Raw genomic sequence first — 21,573 nt, forward strand, 5'->3', positions numbered from 1 at the left:
GATGTATGGCCAGGAGGGTTGATTTGAGCCCAACCATCCTAAGATGACGGTGAAGGGGTCTTGACGGTGTTGACGAAAATGATGACCATCCTCTAAGCACGGTATTCATACGGATAATGAGAGTCGGATTGGTGGAAGGTCTTTTTTATGGTATGGCACACAAATTCTAGGGCACAACCCCAATTTAGTTCAAAAGAAAAAGGGCCGCCATATAGATGATAAAGGAGATTTCACACGAAAAAAAAACGGGAATAAAATTGTGCCAGATATAACAAAAGGTATAAGAAAATGAGACTTTTTTCTTTCTAAACTTGGGTGCACCGTACCCCTATCCTTATATCCTTCACTCCATTAAGATCCGTACTAGCCAACTAAATTTACTATATAGGAGTTTCTTTTTTATGTTTCTCTCAATGAAACACCATATGGACTTCAACCTTTGCAAATCAACAAAACATTAGAACTAGAACATGAAAAAAAAAGTTCAAACTAGCTCAAGGGAAGCAGCCTTGGTTGAAGGCTCAGATTGAGAGCACGAGTTTCAAAGGAGACAACCGTGCATACACTAGGGTGAGTGGAATGTGAAAAAAAGGCTGGAAGCCTTGAAGCCGGAGTAACTGATCCATGCCAAAGGTCTAAGCAGGATGTGGAGCCACTATTCACGATTTTGACACCTGTAGCCTCATGGATCGACATAAGGCTGACCAATATATCTTTCCAAACAACATGATCAACCATGGTGGCACCTTGATTTGACTTTGTTGTCTTCGTCGACTGTGGAGGACGGATCAAGAGCAGGAGTAGAGGAAAGGGACAATGGAAAGGAGAAGATATGGTGAGCAGGTGCGGGGAGGGGACGACAATATTGGCGATGAGAAGAGATATTAAAAGGTGTTCGAGGAAAGGTATAGTGCTTGAAGACTACAACTTGAAAGTTTTAGTCGCTCTTCACCATTAAAGTGCAATTGCACAGATAAGAAATACAATTACACCAAGAACACTGCAACTAAAAAGGGGCAACCACATAACAGATGTGGACAAAAATACAGAAAAGGTAAAAGTACGATTGCACAAAAAGTTCTAATTGTACGAGTAAGTGCAACTAAAAAACAATTGCAATAAAAACGATTGAATTTCATAGAAGTGACTGAAATTACACCAATATATAAAATAGTGACTAAAACTACTAATTTTTTTTGTCACAAATACAAAACCATTTTCTTAAAATAGCAGAAATTTCATAGTAGTGACTAAAACACCATTGCATAAAGAGTGGATAAAGCAACGAAAAAATTAGACACATGTGCTGTGCTGGCTAGGTAGTAAGCATGGCCAGGGACAAGGGTACGTACAAGCCACTAGGGAGCACCACCGATCATGCACGCACGTCGCGAGGCAGAGAGATGGCCACGGCCGGGCGCGCAAAACCTACTTTTCTCTCCCAGCCCGGCAAGGGAAGTTGCACCAGTAGAAGGTGTGGCCAAGAACGAACACGACCACATGCATGCAATGCATTGGTAGTTGGTCAACGGCGACAGGGAAAGATACATGGTATCCATCGCCCTAACTCGCAACGGCCCCGAGCCCGAGTGAATGCATACATATGCTCGACCCAGGAGGCCAGGAGACCAGGCATCGGTCGTTTTCGTCCCAATAGTAATAGTAATAGTGTGCACGATGAGTTGTTTCATCTCGTCGTGGATCCATCCACGGGTCTTTTTTCTTTTTTTTTTTGAGGATCATCCATCCACGGGTCAAGTGGTGCATGCATGCATGCTTTTAGTTGCTTGGCAACGCGCCATGCTGCATGCAATTATTTGACTAGACTTGTCTAAAGCTCTGCGGCGTGCGCTTCTTCCGCTCTTCGGGAAAGGAAACCGCACCGGCTAGCTAGCCATCAGCATGTTGTAGGACATCAGGAGTACGATCTAGGAGTAGCTAGCTGCTTTGCCTAGCCGGGGCATGCCACAGATTGCCACACGTGTGCTCAGCACTTGGCACTTTGGCAAGTACGTGTAGGAGTAGGACGCCCCACCTAGCTACTTTGGTTCAGCGGGAGCACTATGCCTATGCGACTCGGGATTTTGTCTCCAACCATCGATCGGCTGGCTTGCAGCGCGGCCCGTATGGTTGCATTGCATGAGAGCTTGCAGGTAGCTTACGCTAAACTCAATGAGGGAACGAGGGATCATATCATCAGTAGTACTGTAGCTTATGCTGTGCTACAGACGATTATGTGAGTCGGAGATGTGCTTGTATACTCTGCTACAGATGAGCGCGCGCAACGCAAAGCAGCAGAGATAAAACAATTGCTAGCTAGTACTGTGTCTGTGTGGGAAGAACTGAAGAAGCTTCGACAGTGACAGTGACTAGCTTTGCATTGCGCCGTTTGCACGGAACGCATGCACGTTAAGCAATACTACACCTTGGCTGTCCGTCTGTGCAGCGCATGTGGCTTCTCGGAGAGACACGCCACGTCGTAGCGCGCGTAGGCCCTGCTTGAGCTTGACGTGCTGTTTTGCTCACGACGAGATTGGCCCAAGCCACGACCGATCGCCCTCCGGCGACCACGACGTGCGCCGCTGCGCGCGCTAGCAACAGTTCGTCCCCGTGGTTAGGCGAGAACGAGTTTTAGGGGCTGTTTGATTTAGTCATATTTTGCCACACTTTACCACGTCTCATTTTAGATAAGTTTGACCAAATTAAATGAGTGTTTGGTTCTAGCCACATTTAAGGCAAGAATTTTTAATGAGAAGTGAACCCCACGTATCATAGACATAAAAAGTGTTGTGTGTGGCAAGATTCTCATAGATAAGTCAAAGTGTGACTAACAATTTAAGCAACTCAAGTTAGACAAGTGTAATGTGACAATATATGGCAAACATAGTCACAATCCAAACGGCCCCTTAGTTTCCACCTAACTAGCTAACTGTGATTCCTATTTGGCGCGCGTCTTCTGGATAGCCACCCAGCGCCTACCCTCCCAATGGGCTACCTCTTCCCTGAACCTTATTTTTCTTTCTTTTTTTTCGCCTGGTTTTCATTTCCTTTTCTTTTATGCTCTTTTTGTTCCTTCTTTCCTTTTTTTGTTTTAAAATTTCAAGAACATTTTTCTGAAACTTCGTGAACAGTCTTTCAATCCACATACACTTTTTACAATTCATGAACAATACTCGATTTAATGAATATTTGTTTTTCATGTTATTGAACATTGCTTGAACTCGTGATTTTTTTTTCTGAATTCACGTATATTTTTTAAAACCCATGATCATTCTTTTCATCAAATTCAAAAATCTTCATATTTTTTTAAATGATCATTAGATCCAAATATTGTTCATCAAATTCAAAATTTCTTCACCAAATTCAACATATGTTCATCCAATTCAATTAATATTCATTTAATTTTTTTATCAAATTAAAGTAATTGTTCACGAATTATAAAATATGGTTATCACATTTAAAAATGTTCATCCAATCCGAAAATTGTTCCTGAAATTCAAAATTTGTTCACTAAATTCGGAAAAATTTCAAATTCAAATTTTTTCATAAGTTGTTCACTAAAATACCTTTTTCCATTTTCTGAAATAATGAATGTTTTTTGAATTTTTTGAATATTATTTAACCTCACAATTTGTTTTTAATTCGTGAGCTTTTTGAGATTCAAAACCTTCTTTTTAAAAGCCAGAACTTTTTTAACAAAGCAAAAGAATAGAAAAGAAAATTAAACAAAAACAGGGGAGCTCCGGCCCCACCTCGATCGACCAAAGTTCGCACCTGGGAGCGAGGCGTGTGCATTTTGTCGCTGCACGAAATGGGAGCTCCCCTAATTAATGGGTGCACCTATACCTCGATCAACGCGAGTTTCACGTTAACCTCGCCTAAAGCAAGTGCCATACTGGGCAAGCCACTGCCTCAATTTTTTTACTTCCATTTATACCTCCCAATATTCTAAATTTACATATTACAAAATACACTTTACATAGTACATTTTAGAAAAAAAATATTAATCATGCGTTTGAACAACAATAAATGTGTATAGAAGCTAACCAACACGTGGTTGGATGGTTGTTAGGAGGACAGTGGTATACTCAAGCCCACCAGGGTTCAAGTCCTGGTGCTCGCATTTATCCTGGGTTTATTTCAGAATTTCCTGCGATGCGCTTTCAGTGGTAGAAGACGTTTCTGTCGACAACGAGATGCCTACGGTGATTTCGTAAATCTCAAGATAATGTGTCGGCTCAGTCTTACGAAGGTGCTCGTAGGGGTAGGGTATGCGTGTGTGCGTCCATATGGGTCCGTACTGTGTTCAGAAAAAAAATGTGTACAGAAAAAACATTACCAATATATACAAAAAATGTACAATCTGTATGGGAAATAGTAGAAATAAATAGAAAATAAGTTTTAGAAAATGTTAATCATTTATTTGTAATACGTTAGACAAGCATAAAAAATGTTACTCATGTATAAAAAATATGTATAATGTGTAAAGAAAAGTAGACATACAAAAATATATGTTTTTAAAAACAATTACTCATCTACTTAAAAATGTTTAACATGTATTAAAAATTGAACATAAAAAATACCAAAAATCTTTAATATTCCAGGTTTATACCAAAAATGTAGACTGTGTAGTGATAAAACTGAATATAAATAATATTTTTAAAGGTTGATTGTGTATAAAAAAATGTCAATCATATATTTCAAGTTGAAAAATGTGTAAAAAAAAGTTCCGGATGTATACGAAAATATACAATGTGTATCAAAGCATAAGTCTACAAACACAAAAATTTGAAAAATTTATTTATCATCTATTTTAAAAATGTTAGACATGTATTTAAAATGTTTGATTTCTAGTCATATTTTGCCACACTTTACCACGTCTCATTTTAGATAAGTTTGACCAAGTTAGATGAGTGTTTGGTTCTAGCCACATTTAAGGCAAGAATTTTTTTATGAGAAATGAACCCCACGTATTATATTATAGACATAAAAAGTGTGGCAAGATTCTCTTAGGCAAGTCAAAGTTTGACTAACAATTTGAGCAACTCAAGTTAGACAAGTGTGGCAAAAATAACGTGACAATATATGACAAACATAGTCACAATCGAAACGACCCCTTAGTTTCCGCCTAACTAGCTAACTGCGATTCCTATTTGGCGCGTGTTTTCTGGATAGCCACCCAGCGCCTACCCTCCCAAGTGTGGCAAAGTTTGACTAACAATTTGAGCAACTCAAGTTAGACAAGTGTGGGAAAAATAATGTGACAATATATGGCAAACATATTCAGTGGCGGAGCTTGAAAGAAAAAGTTGGGTGTGTCGGACTAAAGGAGAGCACACTTTTTTTTTCAAATTATGAATTATAAGGATACGTTCACAAGATTGAGCTAGAAGATACGTACGTTCAGGCTGTTGTTGTTCCAATTCAAACAAGGCACTACATGGTCTTCCACTCTTTCTCTACTTTATGTCATCTCTTTTTCTTTTAAAGACCAAATCAATTCTTCTTTGAGTCTGATTTTCCTTGCCCATGACTACCTATATTGCAATTTGCATAAGATCAAATCATCAGGCTATTATCACCACTTCACTATCAAGATTGATCGCTGGATGTATGAGACTGAACAAAATCTTCAAATTAAAGAATCAGGCAATTGCTTATCAGATTGCCTATGTACTGATGTGCCTGTGTGTGATGCGGCAGGGGGCAGGGGGCTAAGCCATGGGTGCTCGCTCAGGTCATGCGTTGGCCTTGCAGATTTGGAGCTGGAGGAGATCAGGAAAACAACGGCAGGAAGAACTGAAGAAGCTTCGACAGTGACAGTGACTAGCTTTGCATTGCGCCGTTTGCACGGAACGCTTGCACATCAAGCAATACTGGACTACACCGCAGCTGTCTGTCTGTGGCGGCGCATGTGGCTTCTCGGAGAAACACGCTACGTCGTAGTGCGCGTAGGTCCTGCTTGAGCTTGACGTGCTGTTTTGCATACGAGGAGATTGGCCCAAGCTACGACCGAACCCTCCGGCGACCACGACGCGCGCTAGCAACATTTCGTCCCCGTGGTTAGGCGAGAACGAGCTTTAGTTCCCACCTAACTAGCTAATCGCGATTCCTATTTGGCGCGCGTTTTCTGGATAGCCACCCAGCGCATACCCTCCCAATGAGCTACCTCTTCCCTGAACCGTTTTCCTTTTTCTTTTATTTTTTTCGCCTGGTCTTGTTTTATTTCTCTTTTTTGCTCTCTTTTTTCCTTCTTTCCTTTTTTTATCTTAAAATTTCAAGAACATTTTTCTGAAATTTTGTGAACATTTCTTCAATCCACGAACACCTTTTACAATTCACGAATAATATTCGATTTAATGAACATTTTTTTTCATGTTATTGAACATTGCTTGAACTCGTGATTTTTTTTCTGAATTCACGTATATTTAAAAAAAACTCATGTTCGTTTTTTCCATCAAATTCAAAAATCTTCATAAATTTTTAAATGATCATTAGATCTAAATAATGTTCATCAAATTCAAAATTTCTTCACCAAATTCAACATATGTTCATCCAATTCAAATAATATTCATTTAATTTTCTAATCAAATTAAATTAATTGTTCATGAATTTCTGAAAAACACACATCAAATCCAAAATTTGTTCCTGAAATTCAAAAACTGTTTATTAAATTCGGAAAATTTCATAAAATTCAATTTTGTTCATAAAAAATTCAAAAGTTATTCAGTACAATACTCGTTTACATTTTCTAAAATAATGAATATTTTTTTAATTTTATGAACATTATTTAACTTCACAATTTATTTCGAATTCGTGAACTTTTTGACATTCAAAACCTTCTTTTTAAAATCCTGAACTTTTTTAACGAAGCAAAAGAATAGAAAAGAAAAATAAACAAAAACAGGGGAGCTCTGGACCCACCTCGACCGACGAAAGTTCGCACCTGGGAGCGATGCGTGTGCATTTTGTCGTTGCGCACGAAATAGAAGCTCCCCTAATTAATGGGTGCACCTGTACCTTGCTCGAGGCGAGTTTCACGTTAACCTCGCCTAAAGCAAGCGCCATACTGGACAAGCCACTGCCTCATTTATTTATTTACTTTTTACTTTCATTTATACCTCCCAATATTCTAAAGTTACATATTACAAAATACACTTTACGTGCATTTTAGAAAAATATTAAGCATGCATGTGAGCAATAATAAATGTGTATAGAAGCTAACCAACCCGTGGTTGGATCGTTATGAGGACAGTGGTATACCCAGCCCACCAGGATTCAAAGTCCTGATGCTCACATTTATTCTCAGTATATTTCAGAATTTTCGGCGATGTGATTTCAGTGGGAGGAGACGTTCCCGTTGATAATGAGGCGCCTATCATAACTTCGTAAAATCTCAAGATAATGTGTCGTCTCAGTCTTTCGAAGCTGCTCATACGGGTAGGGTATGCGTGTGTGCGTCCATAGGGGCCCTTACCGTGTTAAAAAAATATGTATAGAAAACACATTACCAATATATACAAAAAATGTACAATATATCTGGGAAAAAGTAGACATAAATAGAAAAAAAGTTTAAAAAAGTTAATCCTTTATATGTAATATGTTAAACAAGTATAAAAAATGCTACTCATTTATAAAAAATATGAATAATGTGTAAAGAAAAGCAGACATACAAAAATATATGTTTCTTAAAACAATTACTCATCTACTTAAAAATGTTTAACATGTATTAAAAATTGAACATAAAAAATACCAAAAATGTTTAATATTCCAGGTGTATACCTAAAATGTAGACCATGTAGTGAAAAAATTGAACATAAATATTTTTATTAAAGGTTGACTGTGTATAAAAAATGTAATCATATATTTCAAATTGATAAATGTGTAAAAAAAGTTCCGCATGTATACGAAAATATACAATGTGTATCAAAACATATGTCTGCAAACACAAATATTTGAAAATGTCATCTATTTTAAAAATGTCAGACGTGTGTTAAAAAATGTTATGGTGTATACAAAAAATAAAAAATGTGCACTAAAATTTCGTAATATAAAGATATAAATTTTAAAAATATTGACCGTCCATAGAAAAATGTTAATCATACATTTTAATAATGGTAGACATGTATTAGAAAGTTTTGCCGATATATATAAAAATTGTAGAATGCGTATGAATACAATAGCCAGCAAAACATATTTTTTAAATATTAATCATATATTTGAAAAAGATAAACACCTGTATAAAAATGTTTTCTGATGTATACGTAAAGTGTACAAATGTGTATCAAAATTATAGTCATGTGTTCATGAAAAAAGAAAACATAAAGAAAAATGGTCAAATTCAAAGAAATGAAAGAAAGAAACAGAATAAATACCTCAAAAGCGATGAAAACTGGAAACCGAAAGAAAACCAACAAAACCCATGAAGAAACCAAGAAAAAATGGAACCGTTTTTTTTAAAGACTGGTAAGAACTAAGAAATAACAAAAAATGGAAGAAAGGAAAAAATACCAACAAAAATGGAGAAAGTATAAAAAGAAAACCGAATGAAACAAAGAAAAAGAAAGACAAGAAAAAACATGTAAAAATAAAGAATCTGGTGAAAATCGACAAGGTAGAAAAGAAAAAAAAACAATAGAAACCGAGAAAGAAACAAAAAAATGAAAACCGAGAAAGAAACAAAGAAAGTCAACAAAAAAGTAAAAAAAAGGATGAAAAAACCAAAAAAGCAAAGTCTAAACACAAATTCAGGAGAAAATAAAATGGATTCGAACCAGCGAAACCATCGCTCATTTGCGAACGTCCCGTGCAAGCGATCGAAAAAAATATAAATGGGGTGGCCCAATTGCTATGCCAGATAAGTAGTCCTTTAGACAAGAGAAGCTATCATCTAGCTATAGGCAAGGCATGGTTCTCGTGCTAATTAATGGGCAAGAAGAGTTTGACTGGGCCAGGGTTGACACTCGGCTCCCGCCTAACATGAAGTTCTCACTCTTTCTGTTCTTTGGAAACATCAAACACGTGATGTTCCTATATCTTGGTTTCGTGATGAGCCGTATGCGAGCAGCTGCATATTACGCGGGACCTCCTAGCCCACATGCCAATATTATGGGGCAAATCCCGGCGATGAATATTGGGGACCTAAGGGGAGCCGAGTATCTACTCCCAAGCTCAAATGCTCCCTGATTAATAGTAAAATCAGAAAAAGATTTTTTTAGTAAACTTTGAAAAATGTTTTGTGGGCTTGCAAAAATATATGAAGAACTGGCATTTGAAAAGAGAAAAGTATCGCAAAAGATTAAATAAATTGTGAATTCAAAAAGTTCATGGATTCGAACCAGCGAAACCATCGCTCATTTGCGAACGTCCCGTGCAAGCGATCGAAAAAAATATAAATGGGGTGGCCCAATTGCTATGCCAGATAAGTAGTCCTTTAGACAAGAGAAGCTATCATGTAGCTATAGGCAAGGCATGGTTCTCGTGCTAATTAACGGGCAAGAAGAGTTTGACTGGGCCAGGGTTGACACTCGGCTCCCGCCTAACATGAAGTTCTCACTCTTTCTGTTCTTTGGAAACATCAAACACGTGATGTTCCTATATCTTGGTTTCGTGATGAGCCGTATGCGAGCAGCTGCATATTACGCGGGACCTCCTAGCCCACATGCCAATATTATGGGGCAAATCCCGGCGATGAATATTGGGGACCTAAGGGGAGCCGAGTATCTACTCCCAAGCTCAAATGCTCCCTGATTAATAGTAAAATCAGAAAAAGATTTTTTTAGTAAACTTTGAAAAATGTTTTGTGGGCTTGCAAAAATATATGAAGAACTGACATTTGAAAAGAGAAAAGTATCGCAAAAGGTTAAATAAATTGTGAATTCAAAAAGTTCATGGATTTTGAAAAAAATGTTTACAAACTTCTAAAAAGTTCAGGATATAGAAAAAAAGTTAATTGGATTTGAGAAAGTGCATGGAATTTTAACAAAAGTTCACCAATTTTAAAAAAAGTTCTTCAAATTAGAAAAAAGTTCATCATATTTAGAAAAAATCATTGAATTTCTAAAAAAGTTTACCAAATTAGAAAAAAGTTATTTATTTTGAAAAAAATTCAGTTAATTAAAAAAGTTCACCGGTTTTTGAAAAAATAAACAGTAAAAGCAAAGAAAAGAAAAAGGGAATAAAAAGCAACCAAAAACTGGACCGGAAGAATAAAAAACGGCTTCCATGGATTGAATAAAGAATAAGAGGGTGAAAACGCAAAAAGTTGTCACGACCAATGATGAAGTACAAGTGGTTACTGTCTTAATCGGGAAGGAAGAGGTCTTGAGTTTAAATCGTCTGGTTGCACTTTTCTTGGAAACTAACAGAAAACAAATAAAAAATATAAAAATGGGCCGGCCATGAAGCGGGTCTTGAGTTCGAATCATGCCGTGTCACCTATTTTTTTTGGAAATTAACAGGAAACGAATAAAAAAGTAAAAAGGCCGGCCCATGAAGCAGGGAGGGGTGTGCGCCCGTTTGCACCCTTGCCTGTAACGGGCACAATGGGCGTCGTTTAGGAAATGCGGAGTAGGAGCTCCAAGGTTATGTCTCTTTTACTGTTAGATTGAAGAAGCACCCGCCTCTCACGATTTCATAAAGAGTCCACGACCCAAGAACGGGAAGGGTGCAATGGTGCTAGCGGTTTTTAAAGGTTCTAACCGTTTTCCCTTTCTTTTTCTATGTTTTTTACTAGTTTATACTTTTTATTTTTTATGAGTTTTTCTTTTGCTATTTGTTTTTTCACTTCTATTTTTGTCCTTCTTTCCAGTTTTCTATTCCTTTCACCTTTTGTGTTTCCTTTTTTTTCCTCTTAAAATACACGATGATATTTTCTACAAATACTCATCATACATTTTTCAATCACATGTTAAATATTTTTCAGATACATGTCAAACATTTTCTAAATATGCGTTCAACATTTTTTTGAATACCTATTGAACATGTTCAAATGCATGTTGGTTAACATTTTCTAAACTTATGTTGTAATTTTTCAAGAGTGTCATGAACATATATTTGAATGTCTGAACATTTTTTTCTGAATGGTATTTTTTTTTAAATTATGCAAACGATTTTTACATTTCATGAAGAATTTATGATACTGTCTTGAGCATTTTTTTATGTCACGAATATTTTTGAATGGTATGAACAGTTTTCGGATTGCGTAAGCAAATTATTATGTTTACATGAACATTTGGAAAAATTAAATAAAAGTATATTTTTATATATATATAGATTGCATATTTAAAATATTTCAAAATATAAGTAAAATTAGAGACAAAAAACTGGAGAAAGAAACGAAATAATCCACCGAGTGAGCGAATTAAACGAGCGTCACATGCATTACTATGTTGCCGGACTTACTGCTCGCTATAGGTTTTTTTTAATAGAATAGCTCGCTATATGTCAGCTATACACATATCTTAGTCAGCGCGCTACAACATTTTTTTGAGGGGTATCACCAGTTAATTATTAAAGCAAAACAGTAGCTAGGATACCAGCAATATTTGGGGGATTCAACCGTCACATGTGGTGCCGCAAGTCTAAACATAATGTAGCTTTAGCTAAATAGTGAGCTTCTAAATTCGAATCTCTAGATTCATGCTGCACCTTGGCCTTCTCAAAGTCCTCAATACCTTTTTTTTTTAGAAAAGGGGGTCAGGCCCTGGCCTCTGCATCAGAATGATGCATACGACCACATTATTGATAAGCAAAAAGTTCAACAAAAGTCTTCAGGTCTCAAAAATATAGAAGCCCACAACGAGCAAAAGCAAAATAACAGGATGTCCACAACCGACAGACAAAAAGATAAGATAGAAAACTAAACATCTATCCTATTACATGACCGCTATCCAAACCGGTTGAAGATATCCTGTGCTACCGTCTCCCATCGGATAGATCCAGTAACCAAACGCTCACCGACCTTCGTCGGAGTGAGTAGCGACCACATACGGATCAATGTAGTGGCCCGAAAGATAACCTGCAAGAAATGAATTTTTGTTGTTCTGTTAAAAACCATATCGTTTCTGCAGTTTCAGACTGCCCATAATAAAGCACATACTCCTACACGGATATGTCTCGCTATTTTGGAATCTATCCCATCTAACCACATCCCAAATAACGTGTTGATGGTATTCGGAGGAGTAATATTAAATGCTAAGTGGACTGACCGCCACATCAATGGGCAGTCAAGAAAAGAGGTGTTTGATGGATTCGTCCCTATCACAGAAACTACATCTTGTAGATCGTGTCACATAAACACTTTGATTTTTAAAGGCACTTTGATTTTTCAAACATGTTTCGAACGAGGAATAGAGCTAGAGTTGATGACATCCAAATACATCGATTTAATCGAAAACTCTCTATTCTTTGTAAGCTTCCAGCGCAACTGATCGGGCTGTTGAGAAAGGTGAACATTCATCAATCTTCTCACAAGATGGATCCAAGCTTCCTAACGGTTTCCCGCCAGCGTCCTCCTAAATTGAATATTCAGAGGATTGGACTGTAATATTGTGACAATGTAAGCGTCTCTTTGCTGCACAATATTATAGAGAGAAGGATATTGGAGTGCAAGGGGCGTCTCTCCTAACCATGTATCCTCCCAGAATCTCGTGGTAGTACCATTTCCAACTACAAATTTTGTCCTGTTGAAAAAGACGGATTTCACTCTCATCAGTCCTTTCCAAAAAGGCGAATCAGTCGGCCCCACCGTCACCTGGTATAGTGTTTTGGAATGAAGGTACTTGTTCTGCAGAATTTGGGCCCACGTGGCGTCCGTCTCTATAGATAGCTTATACAGCCACTTGCTGAGTAGACATTTGTTCTTCACCTCTAAGTTTTCAATGCCGAGACCCCCTTGGTCTTTCGGTCTACAAATGATATCCCATTTAGCGAGTCTGTATTTTCGTTTTAATTCATCACTCTACCAGAAGAAGCGCGGTCGATAGAAATCTAGCCTTTTCCGGACTCCAACTGGTACCTCAAAAAAGGACAAGAGAAACATAGCATACTCGTGAGTACCGAATTAATGAGAATTAGTCGGCTACCATATGACATAAGCTTGCCCTTCCAGCAGCTTAGTTTTTTTTTTCAAATCAATTCTCAATGCACTTTTATTCTTTGTTAGAAAGCTTGCGATGGTGGATTGGTATACCCAAATACGTGAAGGGTAAAGACCCCAATTCGCACCCGAACAATTGTTTGTAAGCTTCTTGTTCATCTTTAGCTCTTCCAAAGCAGAACAATTCACTTTTATGGAAGTTAATCTTTAACCCCGATAGTTGTTCGAACAGACATAACACAAGCTTCATGTTCCTTGCTTTTGCCAAATCATGCTCCATGAAGATGATAGTATCATCAACGTACTGTAGGATCGACACTCCGCCGTCCACTAAATGCGAAACGAGGCCACCTATCTGGCCGTCATCCTTAGCCCTTCCTATTAGGATTGTCAACATGTCATCCACTATGTTGAAAAGAATCGGTGACATCGGGTCCCCTTGCCTCAGGCTGTTGTGTGTCTGGAAGTAATGACCTATGTCATCATTCACTTTGATTTCAACACTCCCTTTTTGCGTGAAAGAATCTATCGGGTTTCTCCAGGACTGATCGAATCCTTTCATACGCAATGCCTGCTGAAGGAATGACTATTTCACCTTATCGTACGCTTTTTCAAAATCCACTTTGAAAACCACCCCATCTAGTTTTTTTGTGTGGATTTCATGGAGCGTTTCATGCAGGACCACAACCCCTTCTAAGATGTTACTGTCCGGCATGAAAACAGTTTGAGAAGGCTGCACACAGCATGCGCAATCTGCGTAAGCCTATTTGTCCCAACCTTGGTGAAAATTTTAAAGCTGACATTAAGAAGACATATCGGCCTGAACTGTTCAATCCGCACTGCCTTTGTTTTCTTAGGAAGCAAAGTAATTGTTTCGTAATTCAAGTGAAACAACTGCAACTGTCCACAAAATAAATCATGGAACAACGGGAGCAAGTCACCCTTAATAATGTGCCAACACTTCTTATAAAACTCCGCTGAAGAACCATTCGGCCCTGAAGATTTATTATTCTTCATTTGTGAAATTTTCAAACACTTCTTTCTCCGAAAATAGGGCAGTCAAAATATCGTTCTCATCCGCTGCAAGTTGAGGCACATCCTCAACCCTGGACTCATCCAAGGATACGAAATTATCCTCAGGAGGTCCAGCCAGCTGCTTATAGTAGTTGGTGATGTATAGTTTTAAGTTTTCCTGTCCTAAAATCGTCCCCTCATCTTGCTCGAGCTGAAAGATTCTCTTCTTTCGATGTTTGCCATTCACAATCATGTGGAAGAATTGAGTGTTATCATCCCCTTGGACGATTTTGCGAACTTTAGCTCGCAGTGCCCACTTCAATTCCTCCTCTCGAAGAAGTTCTTTCAGTCGCATCATCGCGTCCACTTTAGTTTCCAACTCCATGGTATCTAGAATGGAGGACTCGGCTTTTAAATCTAGGGATTGAATAAGTAAAAGGAGCCTTTCCTTTTCAATCTTATATATCCCACTTGAATGTTGGACCCATCCACGTAAGAAACGCCTTAGGTGCCTTATCTTGTTTTGCCATCGCTCAACATTCGACCTCCCTCCCGAACCTTTAGCCCATTCTCTGGCTATCAGATCCAAGAACCCTTCTCTTTCAAACCACGCTAATTCGAAAGAAAAAGTGTGCTTGTTTCCAAGAACCCTTCTCTTTCAAGTCCTCGATGCTTGATTTAATATCATCGATGATCATAGAGCTTGCCCCTTTGTAGTTTGACCGCAGGTGATTGACAGTGGAAATACAGTTGGTAACCACATGTAACTTACGTATTTGTAGATCACGTGCTAAGGCACATGCTTCTCTCACAGGTAAGCACTCCAGAACTTCCGGGTCTAACATCCCATGCATCACCATCGCCGACGCTCCCACATATCGACCTTCATGATCACAACAAATGGTCACCAACGCTCCCTTATAATCATCCCCATGGACCGCAGCATCCACATGGATTTTGTGAAAGTCCACCGCTGGTGGAGTCCAGTTCTTCCTTCTTCCTTGATTTACCACTACAGCCGATGGGGTCTTCTGCTTCTTGCTAGAGATCAAAGAGAGGTCCTTCAGATAATTTTGAATAGAAGTCAGTGTTGACATCGGGGACTAGAAAATCTTCTCATGAATTGCTTTCCTCCCGACCCACCACATCGACCAAAGTGTCACCACTAGCATGATAAACTCTTCATTTCTCATAGAATCTTTCATCTGCATGATCCAAATTCTAGCATCAGGAGACTTGCATGAAACCAAAGTTCCACTAAGTCTTCATCAAGTAGAGTCCGGATGCATTTTGACATGTTACAATCTATCAGGGTGTGTCGCCAACTGCCCTCGACACTTCTGCAGATTGGGCAAATATTTGTGTCCGACATATTTCTGTGATTGCACATATCTTCCATCGGGATAGAATTCCTTGCCAGCCTCCACACAAAGTTCTCGATCTTGCTTGGTACATTACGTTTCCAAATATCTCTTCATTCTCTGTTTATCGCAGCCAGTATGCGGAATAGGACAGATTATTGGACATGACATTATGAAAAGAGTGGCGAATGCACTGCACTGTACAAGATGGGAGGCGAGCAAATGCTCACCTTCCCCGGCCTGCACCAGAGTAAATGGGCCCACCTAGGTAAATGAAGACCCGTCCTCGAGAACATGTGAACCCCTGGTATCTTTTTTTCTTATTAATTTTCGATCAGATATTTTATTTACTTCAGTCGGTTTTCTATTAAAATAATCTCTAATGTTTTATAAATATTACATGAATTTTAAAATTTTAGAATATTTTCTGAAATACTATTGAATTTAAAAGAAGTTCTAAAAGATTATTCTTAGTCTTTTTGTTTTGTGGAACGGCCACGTGCGGCGATGTGGGTGTGCTAACGGGAAATAATGTTTTTTTTTGCGGGGAAACGGATAATAATGTTGTGAGATACTCCCTCTGTAAAGAAATATAAAAGCATTTGGATCAAATAGTGATCTAAATACTCTTATATTTCTTTACGGAGGGAGTAGTAGTGCAAGCGCTGGTTGAGAAATAGACGCAACATCTTGTTGCCACCTTTTTTTTTGGGGTATCTTTTTTGCCACCTGAGAACTAGTACCTTTTTCCCAAGCTTCACAACAACAGCATTTGCCAACACGCCAGCCCACAACATACAAAACAACATTCCTCTGATCTGGGCTGAGCTAGCCGGCTAGCTAGGCGTGGGCGTTGAGAACTTGAGATAGAAACTACGGTAGACAGACAATCGACACAAACAAACAAACAAACAAACAACGACACGGTGGTGGGCTTGTTCTTTATGGACGCCACACTGACGCCATACTTAGACGAGACATAATTATTAGCGGTGCAACGCCGGTTTTGGTGCACAGGGGTGTCGGCGTGCTTGGACGGGCGAGGCGACAAACTGCAAATCGACAAGATGGCGAACTACGGCCGACGAGACGCCCTTCACACGACCAAAGACGGCGAGCCATTAGCGGTGCAGCGAGCCGGGGAAGTCGAGCGGTACCATCGGAGTACGGCCGGCATCCTGCCTGTTAGGATGAAAATGGAGTGAAAACTTTCTGTTTTTCCGGAGGAAAAATGAAAACGAAGAGAAAATATGAAAACGAAAACGGAAATTTGTAAAACGAAAGTGGAAATGAAATTTTTTATGCGAAAACAGAAACAAAAACGGAACGGTTTTTCCGGTGGAACATGCATGGAAACGGAACTTTCTGTTTCTGTAGATATGGAATTTCTGTTTTTACTATAGACCTATAGCTGCTTTGTAGCCCAAGCATCAAAGAGAACACAATGACACAATTAGTAGAAAGGATCTGAGGCCCAACTTCTACTACCACACATGTACTCAGCTTGACCCTATACGCAATTGTCCAGTATTACTATAATACTATGCTAAGTTACTAACATAATGATATTATTTTGTAGCCATGTAACAACTCATTAAATTTGTTTGTTTTGTGTGTATTTCTCTATGATTCAAGGGGTTTTTAAGTTTCGATCAATGCCTATTTCTGTTTCCGTATCCGCTTTGTATTCGCTTCGTGTCCGTTTCCGGTAGTATCTGTTTTCATATTTATTTTCGGGGTTTCTGTATTCGTTTCCGCTTCTGTAAAAAAATGTGAAAACAAATATGATAGCATTCAGTTTCGTCCGTTTCCGCTCGGTTTCATCCCTACTGCCTGTGGCGAGGCTTGGGGCGGACACGCTCTTGCGTGCTTTCTGCGTGCGGTGTGACTAGCAGCAAGAGAAAGGGAAGAAAATGATGAGGTGGGAAAAAGGATCCAACGGCCGTGCGGCGACTAGCCGAATTTTGGGTCGACCGGCGCCTAGCGTCCGCCTAAACTTTCTCGTCCCGTGACAAGCACACGTAACTTCAGTTGGTCACAGTATAATCATGGTAGGTAACCTGTCCGCCTGTGTGAGAGTAATCAGCAAACAGTAATCACCTGCCCTGCCTGTCCTACCATGGTAGCTGGAATCACTTGTGGAAGTTACGGTATAATCAGTTGGTCACAGTATAATTATTTTGTGGATGACGGGTGGGCCCTTCTGCTCTGGCATGATTTTCTTCGAAGTTGGTGAGACCCTTTATCGTCCTCCCTTCCTCTTGTGTTTACTAGCTAGCTTTGCTAGAAGCTGGCTGCCGTTGCTGTCAACTACTACTGGAGTACATCAGAATCAGATTAAGTTAAAGAGTGAAGTTCACCTTTTATTAATCTCTAATTTGAAGCTAGCTGAGCAAATCATCGGAGTATGAAAATATGTATCAGGTTTTTCGCCTTTTAACGGGCCTGTCAATTTTACAGGATACTCCCTCCGTAAATAAATATAAGAGCGTTTAGATCACTAAGTATATTTTTTTACATGCTAGTAGGAGCAGTTGAGCAGTTGACCTGATCAAACTCTCCACAAACTGAATATGCAAAATGATCTACTAGCTAAATTTGGAAAATATGCGAACATCTTGGAATGCAGAATTCCATGGACTTAGTGCACAACTAATTGCACATCAGGTAGTATCTACTCATGGGGTTGAGCTAAAACTAAAAAGAGACGGGAAGAAAATGGTGTATCAATTAGCGTAAGGGCCCGATATCATTTGCAAACCTGATAATGTGGTGTCAGATTACAAGATGAAAAGCGTAATTCATTATGCAGAGACCGAATTATCTCTCTTGTCCTTCTTACTCTTGGCTAGGGCCAAGCCAACAAAGCAACCCAGCAAGACGCACAAATGCATACAACTTTCATGTTTTAGACAGTGAAAGGCATTTTCCGAGTCTCTACTCTAGATGACTGAATGCACAGACAATTTTTTGCTGAAAACGAGCTTGTAATTTCTTTTCAAAAAGTGAAGAACACTATGTCATGTTTTCCCAGTTTTGCTCTACTAAAATAACTAGTTTATCCCACCGAACACCTCCATAGTGCTTTCGCCACCAGGTAGATCTTTATTCGTACTTTATTTTAATAACGTCAGTGATATTTTCTCCGCAGGTCCTATGAAATTTGTGTTGGCACCGTATAATGGTAGTTTGCCACAGTTGACCTATAATCCCTATTCATGGTCCAAGGTGAGATATTATTTAATCTTAACGTTGATGACGTCCCTCTCAACATCTCCATTCAAGCAAGCATGCAACTTATATTCAAAAATTTCAGACAGCAAGCATCATCTTGTTGGACTCACCAGTTGGTACTGGTTTCTCGTACGCTCGTGATGTCAAAGGTTATCACGATATTGGGGATTTTTCCTTTTCTATGCATGTCGTAATATTTCTCAACAAGGTGAAACCAATGTCTCTATGTACTTCAGTTGAAGTTGAGAAAAAAGTGTGTGATTCTCTTATCGTCTAATGCATGTGATGCAGTGGTTTACCGACCACCCACACTACCAATCCAATCCTTTCTTTGTTGGAGGAAGTTCATATGCTGGAAAGATGTCTCCAATTATTGCACAACACATTTCGCAAGGTAGGTCTGGAATCTGGATACAGATTCTAAAATAAATAAGGACATGATAATCTGGTAATTCCAATTGCAGCAAAGAAAACTTAAGATAAAAATTTGTAGGACATCATCGGGATATGTAGTGAATAATCAAATGTTCCAATTCTAGTTTGGAGTTATTTGTGATTGATCATGGCCTCATCTCCTAGTAGTTCTAACATGATATTCCTTTTGGCTTCAGAAATCGAACTGGGGAAGCAACCCAGGATTAATCTCAAGGCAAGTAAATTCACTAGGCTTCAAGCAACTAATGGTTTCCCTAAGTGATGGTAATGAATAATAGTGTGAACCTTTTGTTCTTTGCTATGTTCATTAATTCAACTATTTATAGGGCTATGTAGTCGGCAACCCTGTTACAGGCTCAGATTATGATGACAATTTCAGAGTACCATATGCTCATGGTGTTGGGATTATATCCGATCAACTATATGAGGTAAATCCGCATTCAAGCGCATCCATAAGTTGCAGTGGTAACACTATTTTCCTTTTTTCCTTTTTCAAAGGCTGCAATTTTGAATTGTAAAGGAAGCTATATAAGACCGACAAACAAAATGTGTGTCAGGGTGCTAAACACATTTCAAAATGTAAGATTTCTATTACTACTACTAGGTTCCAAAATTACTTATACGAGCTTCCATTGACTTGAGTATATTATATTGGTCCCTCGTATTTAATTGCAGCTCGTGTCTGAAATTGATGTGCCACAAATCCTGGGTGTCAATTGTATAAGGGGTATGTTAACACATAAATTTCTATCAGAAGAATACACTCAACTAAGTGATCCGTCTCCCGAGCAACCTACCATAGATTGTTTTGTAAGTTATTCCCTAGGGTGATCATTTCAAAGAAGATTCACTTTTATTTCGATATGAATTTCTTTTCTGCATTCTGATGATGTGAATTTTGCCTTCTCATGTGTAGTCATACCGTTACTACCTATGTAATATTTGGGCGAACGATGATTCCACGAGAGAAGCTCTTGGGTGAAGCGGGTAACCAATCATATATGACATGTTTTCCCCTTTATACTAAGTCTCCATACATATTCCAAAAAACTATATGCATACATGATCAGGTAGCTAGCATATGAGATATTTGATTTTCTTTGTCGCCAGATCACAATGCTACTTTAGCTGGCCTTTCGACACAATGCAGTTTGCAAGATTGACTAAATGATCCAAGAATTGAGTAACATAGTCGTTTCACATGGTTGCAATTCAGACCCATAGAAGTAAATGATGTTACGTGACATATTGGAGTTTCTAGTTGTATTAAGAGTAGACGATGGAGCACCACCCTAACCTTTGTGTAACATGGTCCAACCATTACTGAAACAATGCATCCATTTAGGGAACAACCAGAGAGTTCATAAGATGCAAGAAAAGTATCCCATACGCATCGGAGGTCCCCAGCAGCATAAAGTACCATTTCAACCTCACAAGCAGGGGCTATCGTGCGCTTGTGTTTAGGTGGAGTATTTATTATCCTTGGTATTTTACATGTACTGATTGAAACTTGGTCAACACGTCTTGAAATCACGACCTCTAAGTGCAGCGGAGACCATGATCTTGTGATACCATTTTTGAGCACGCATGCGTGGATTAGATCCTTCAACTTCTCCGTAGTCGATGATTGGAGAGCATGGCATCTTGATGGCCAAGCTGCAGGGTAAAGTAAACATGTTTTTTTCTGTTTACTTTGTTGACATTTCAGTCTTGGTTACTTGACAAGGAACACATGTGTTGTCTTTGGTGTAGATTTACAATCACATACGCCAACTATATGACATTTGCGACAATAAAGGTACGATATCTTGTATTTTTCATTCTGTGATATAATGTTGCAGACATGATTGGACAGAAGAAACTGTAACACTGCAATAATTGTTGGTTAAATTGCTTATGCAGGGTGGTGGCCACGTATCCATAGAACACCGACCTAAGCAATGTCTTGCCATGGTTCAACGCTGGTTGGATAATGAGCCTCTATGACCTACCCTATTTAACTTTATCATTTTCTCCCTGCTCGAATCATGTGGGTTTTTTTTAATGTACAATAGAAGTTCAGACCTCCACCAAGTATTTTTCAAATGATGGATGAGTTCTATAAAAGATGCACATGCACTCGTGGAAAAATTCCTTTTCATGAAAGTGTTCCTTTTATCCGTGAACATTGCTCGAAGTAATACGATGTTTGGTCACTAAACTTTAAAGGACGCTGCTATGCAGTGGCGTTGCCCCGCAGCGGAGGGGTCTAATTATGTCATGTTAGCAACACTGCGCCAACATGCTCATAACAAACATGCTTTAAACATGCACATTTGAATCAGAGCATTTGCTTGTGACCCCCGTTCCCCGTGCCGCTCCCGCGAGCGGCCCGGCTGGAACCCTAAATCGCGCCGCCGCCAGTTCCCCCACCCCGCCTCCCCACCCCCT

At 39.0% G+C, this 21,573-nt stretch overlaps 1 protein-coding gene across 1 annotated transcript; it reads left to right on the forward strand.

Moving 5' to 3' along the window:
• The first annotated feature begins 17,655 nt into the window (after nt 1–17,655).
• LOC119297520 (serine carboxypeptidase-like 18) lies at nt 17,656–20,463 on the forward strand. Its single transcript, XM_037575280.1, has 10 exons — nt 17,656–17,706; nt 18,626–18,702; nt 18,791–18,916; nt 19,000–19,102; nt 19,320–19,357; nt 19,470–19,571; nt 19,642–19,722; nt 19,819–19,953; nt 20,060–20,130; nt 20,254–20,463. The coding sequence occupies exons 1-9, from the start codon at nt 17,661–17,663 to the stop codon at nt 20,123–20,125; spliced, it is 774 nt and encodes a 257-aa protein (XP_037431177.1). The 5' UTR covers nt 17,656–17,660; the 3' UTR covers nt 20,126–20,130; nt 20,254–20,463.
• Nucleotides 20,464–21,573: the final 1,110 nt, after the last annotated feature.

Source organism: Triticum dicoccoides, chromosome 5A (genome assembly GCF_002162155.2).
Source record: "Triticum dicoccoides isolate Atlit2015 ecotype Zavitan chromosome 5A, WEW_v2.0, whole genome shotgun sequence".
NCBI classification, from domain to species: Eukaryota; Viridiplantae; Streptophyta; class Magnoliopsida; order Poales; family Poaceae; genus Triticum; species Triticum dicoccoides.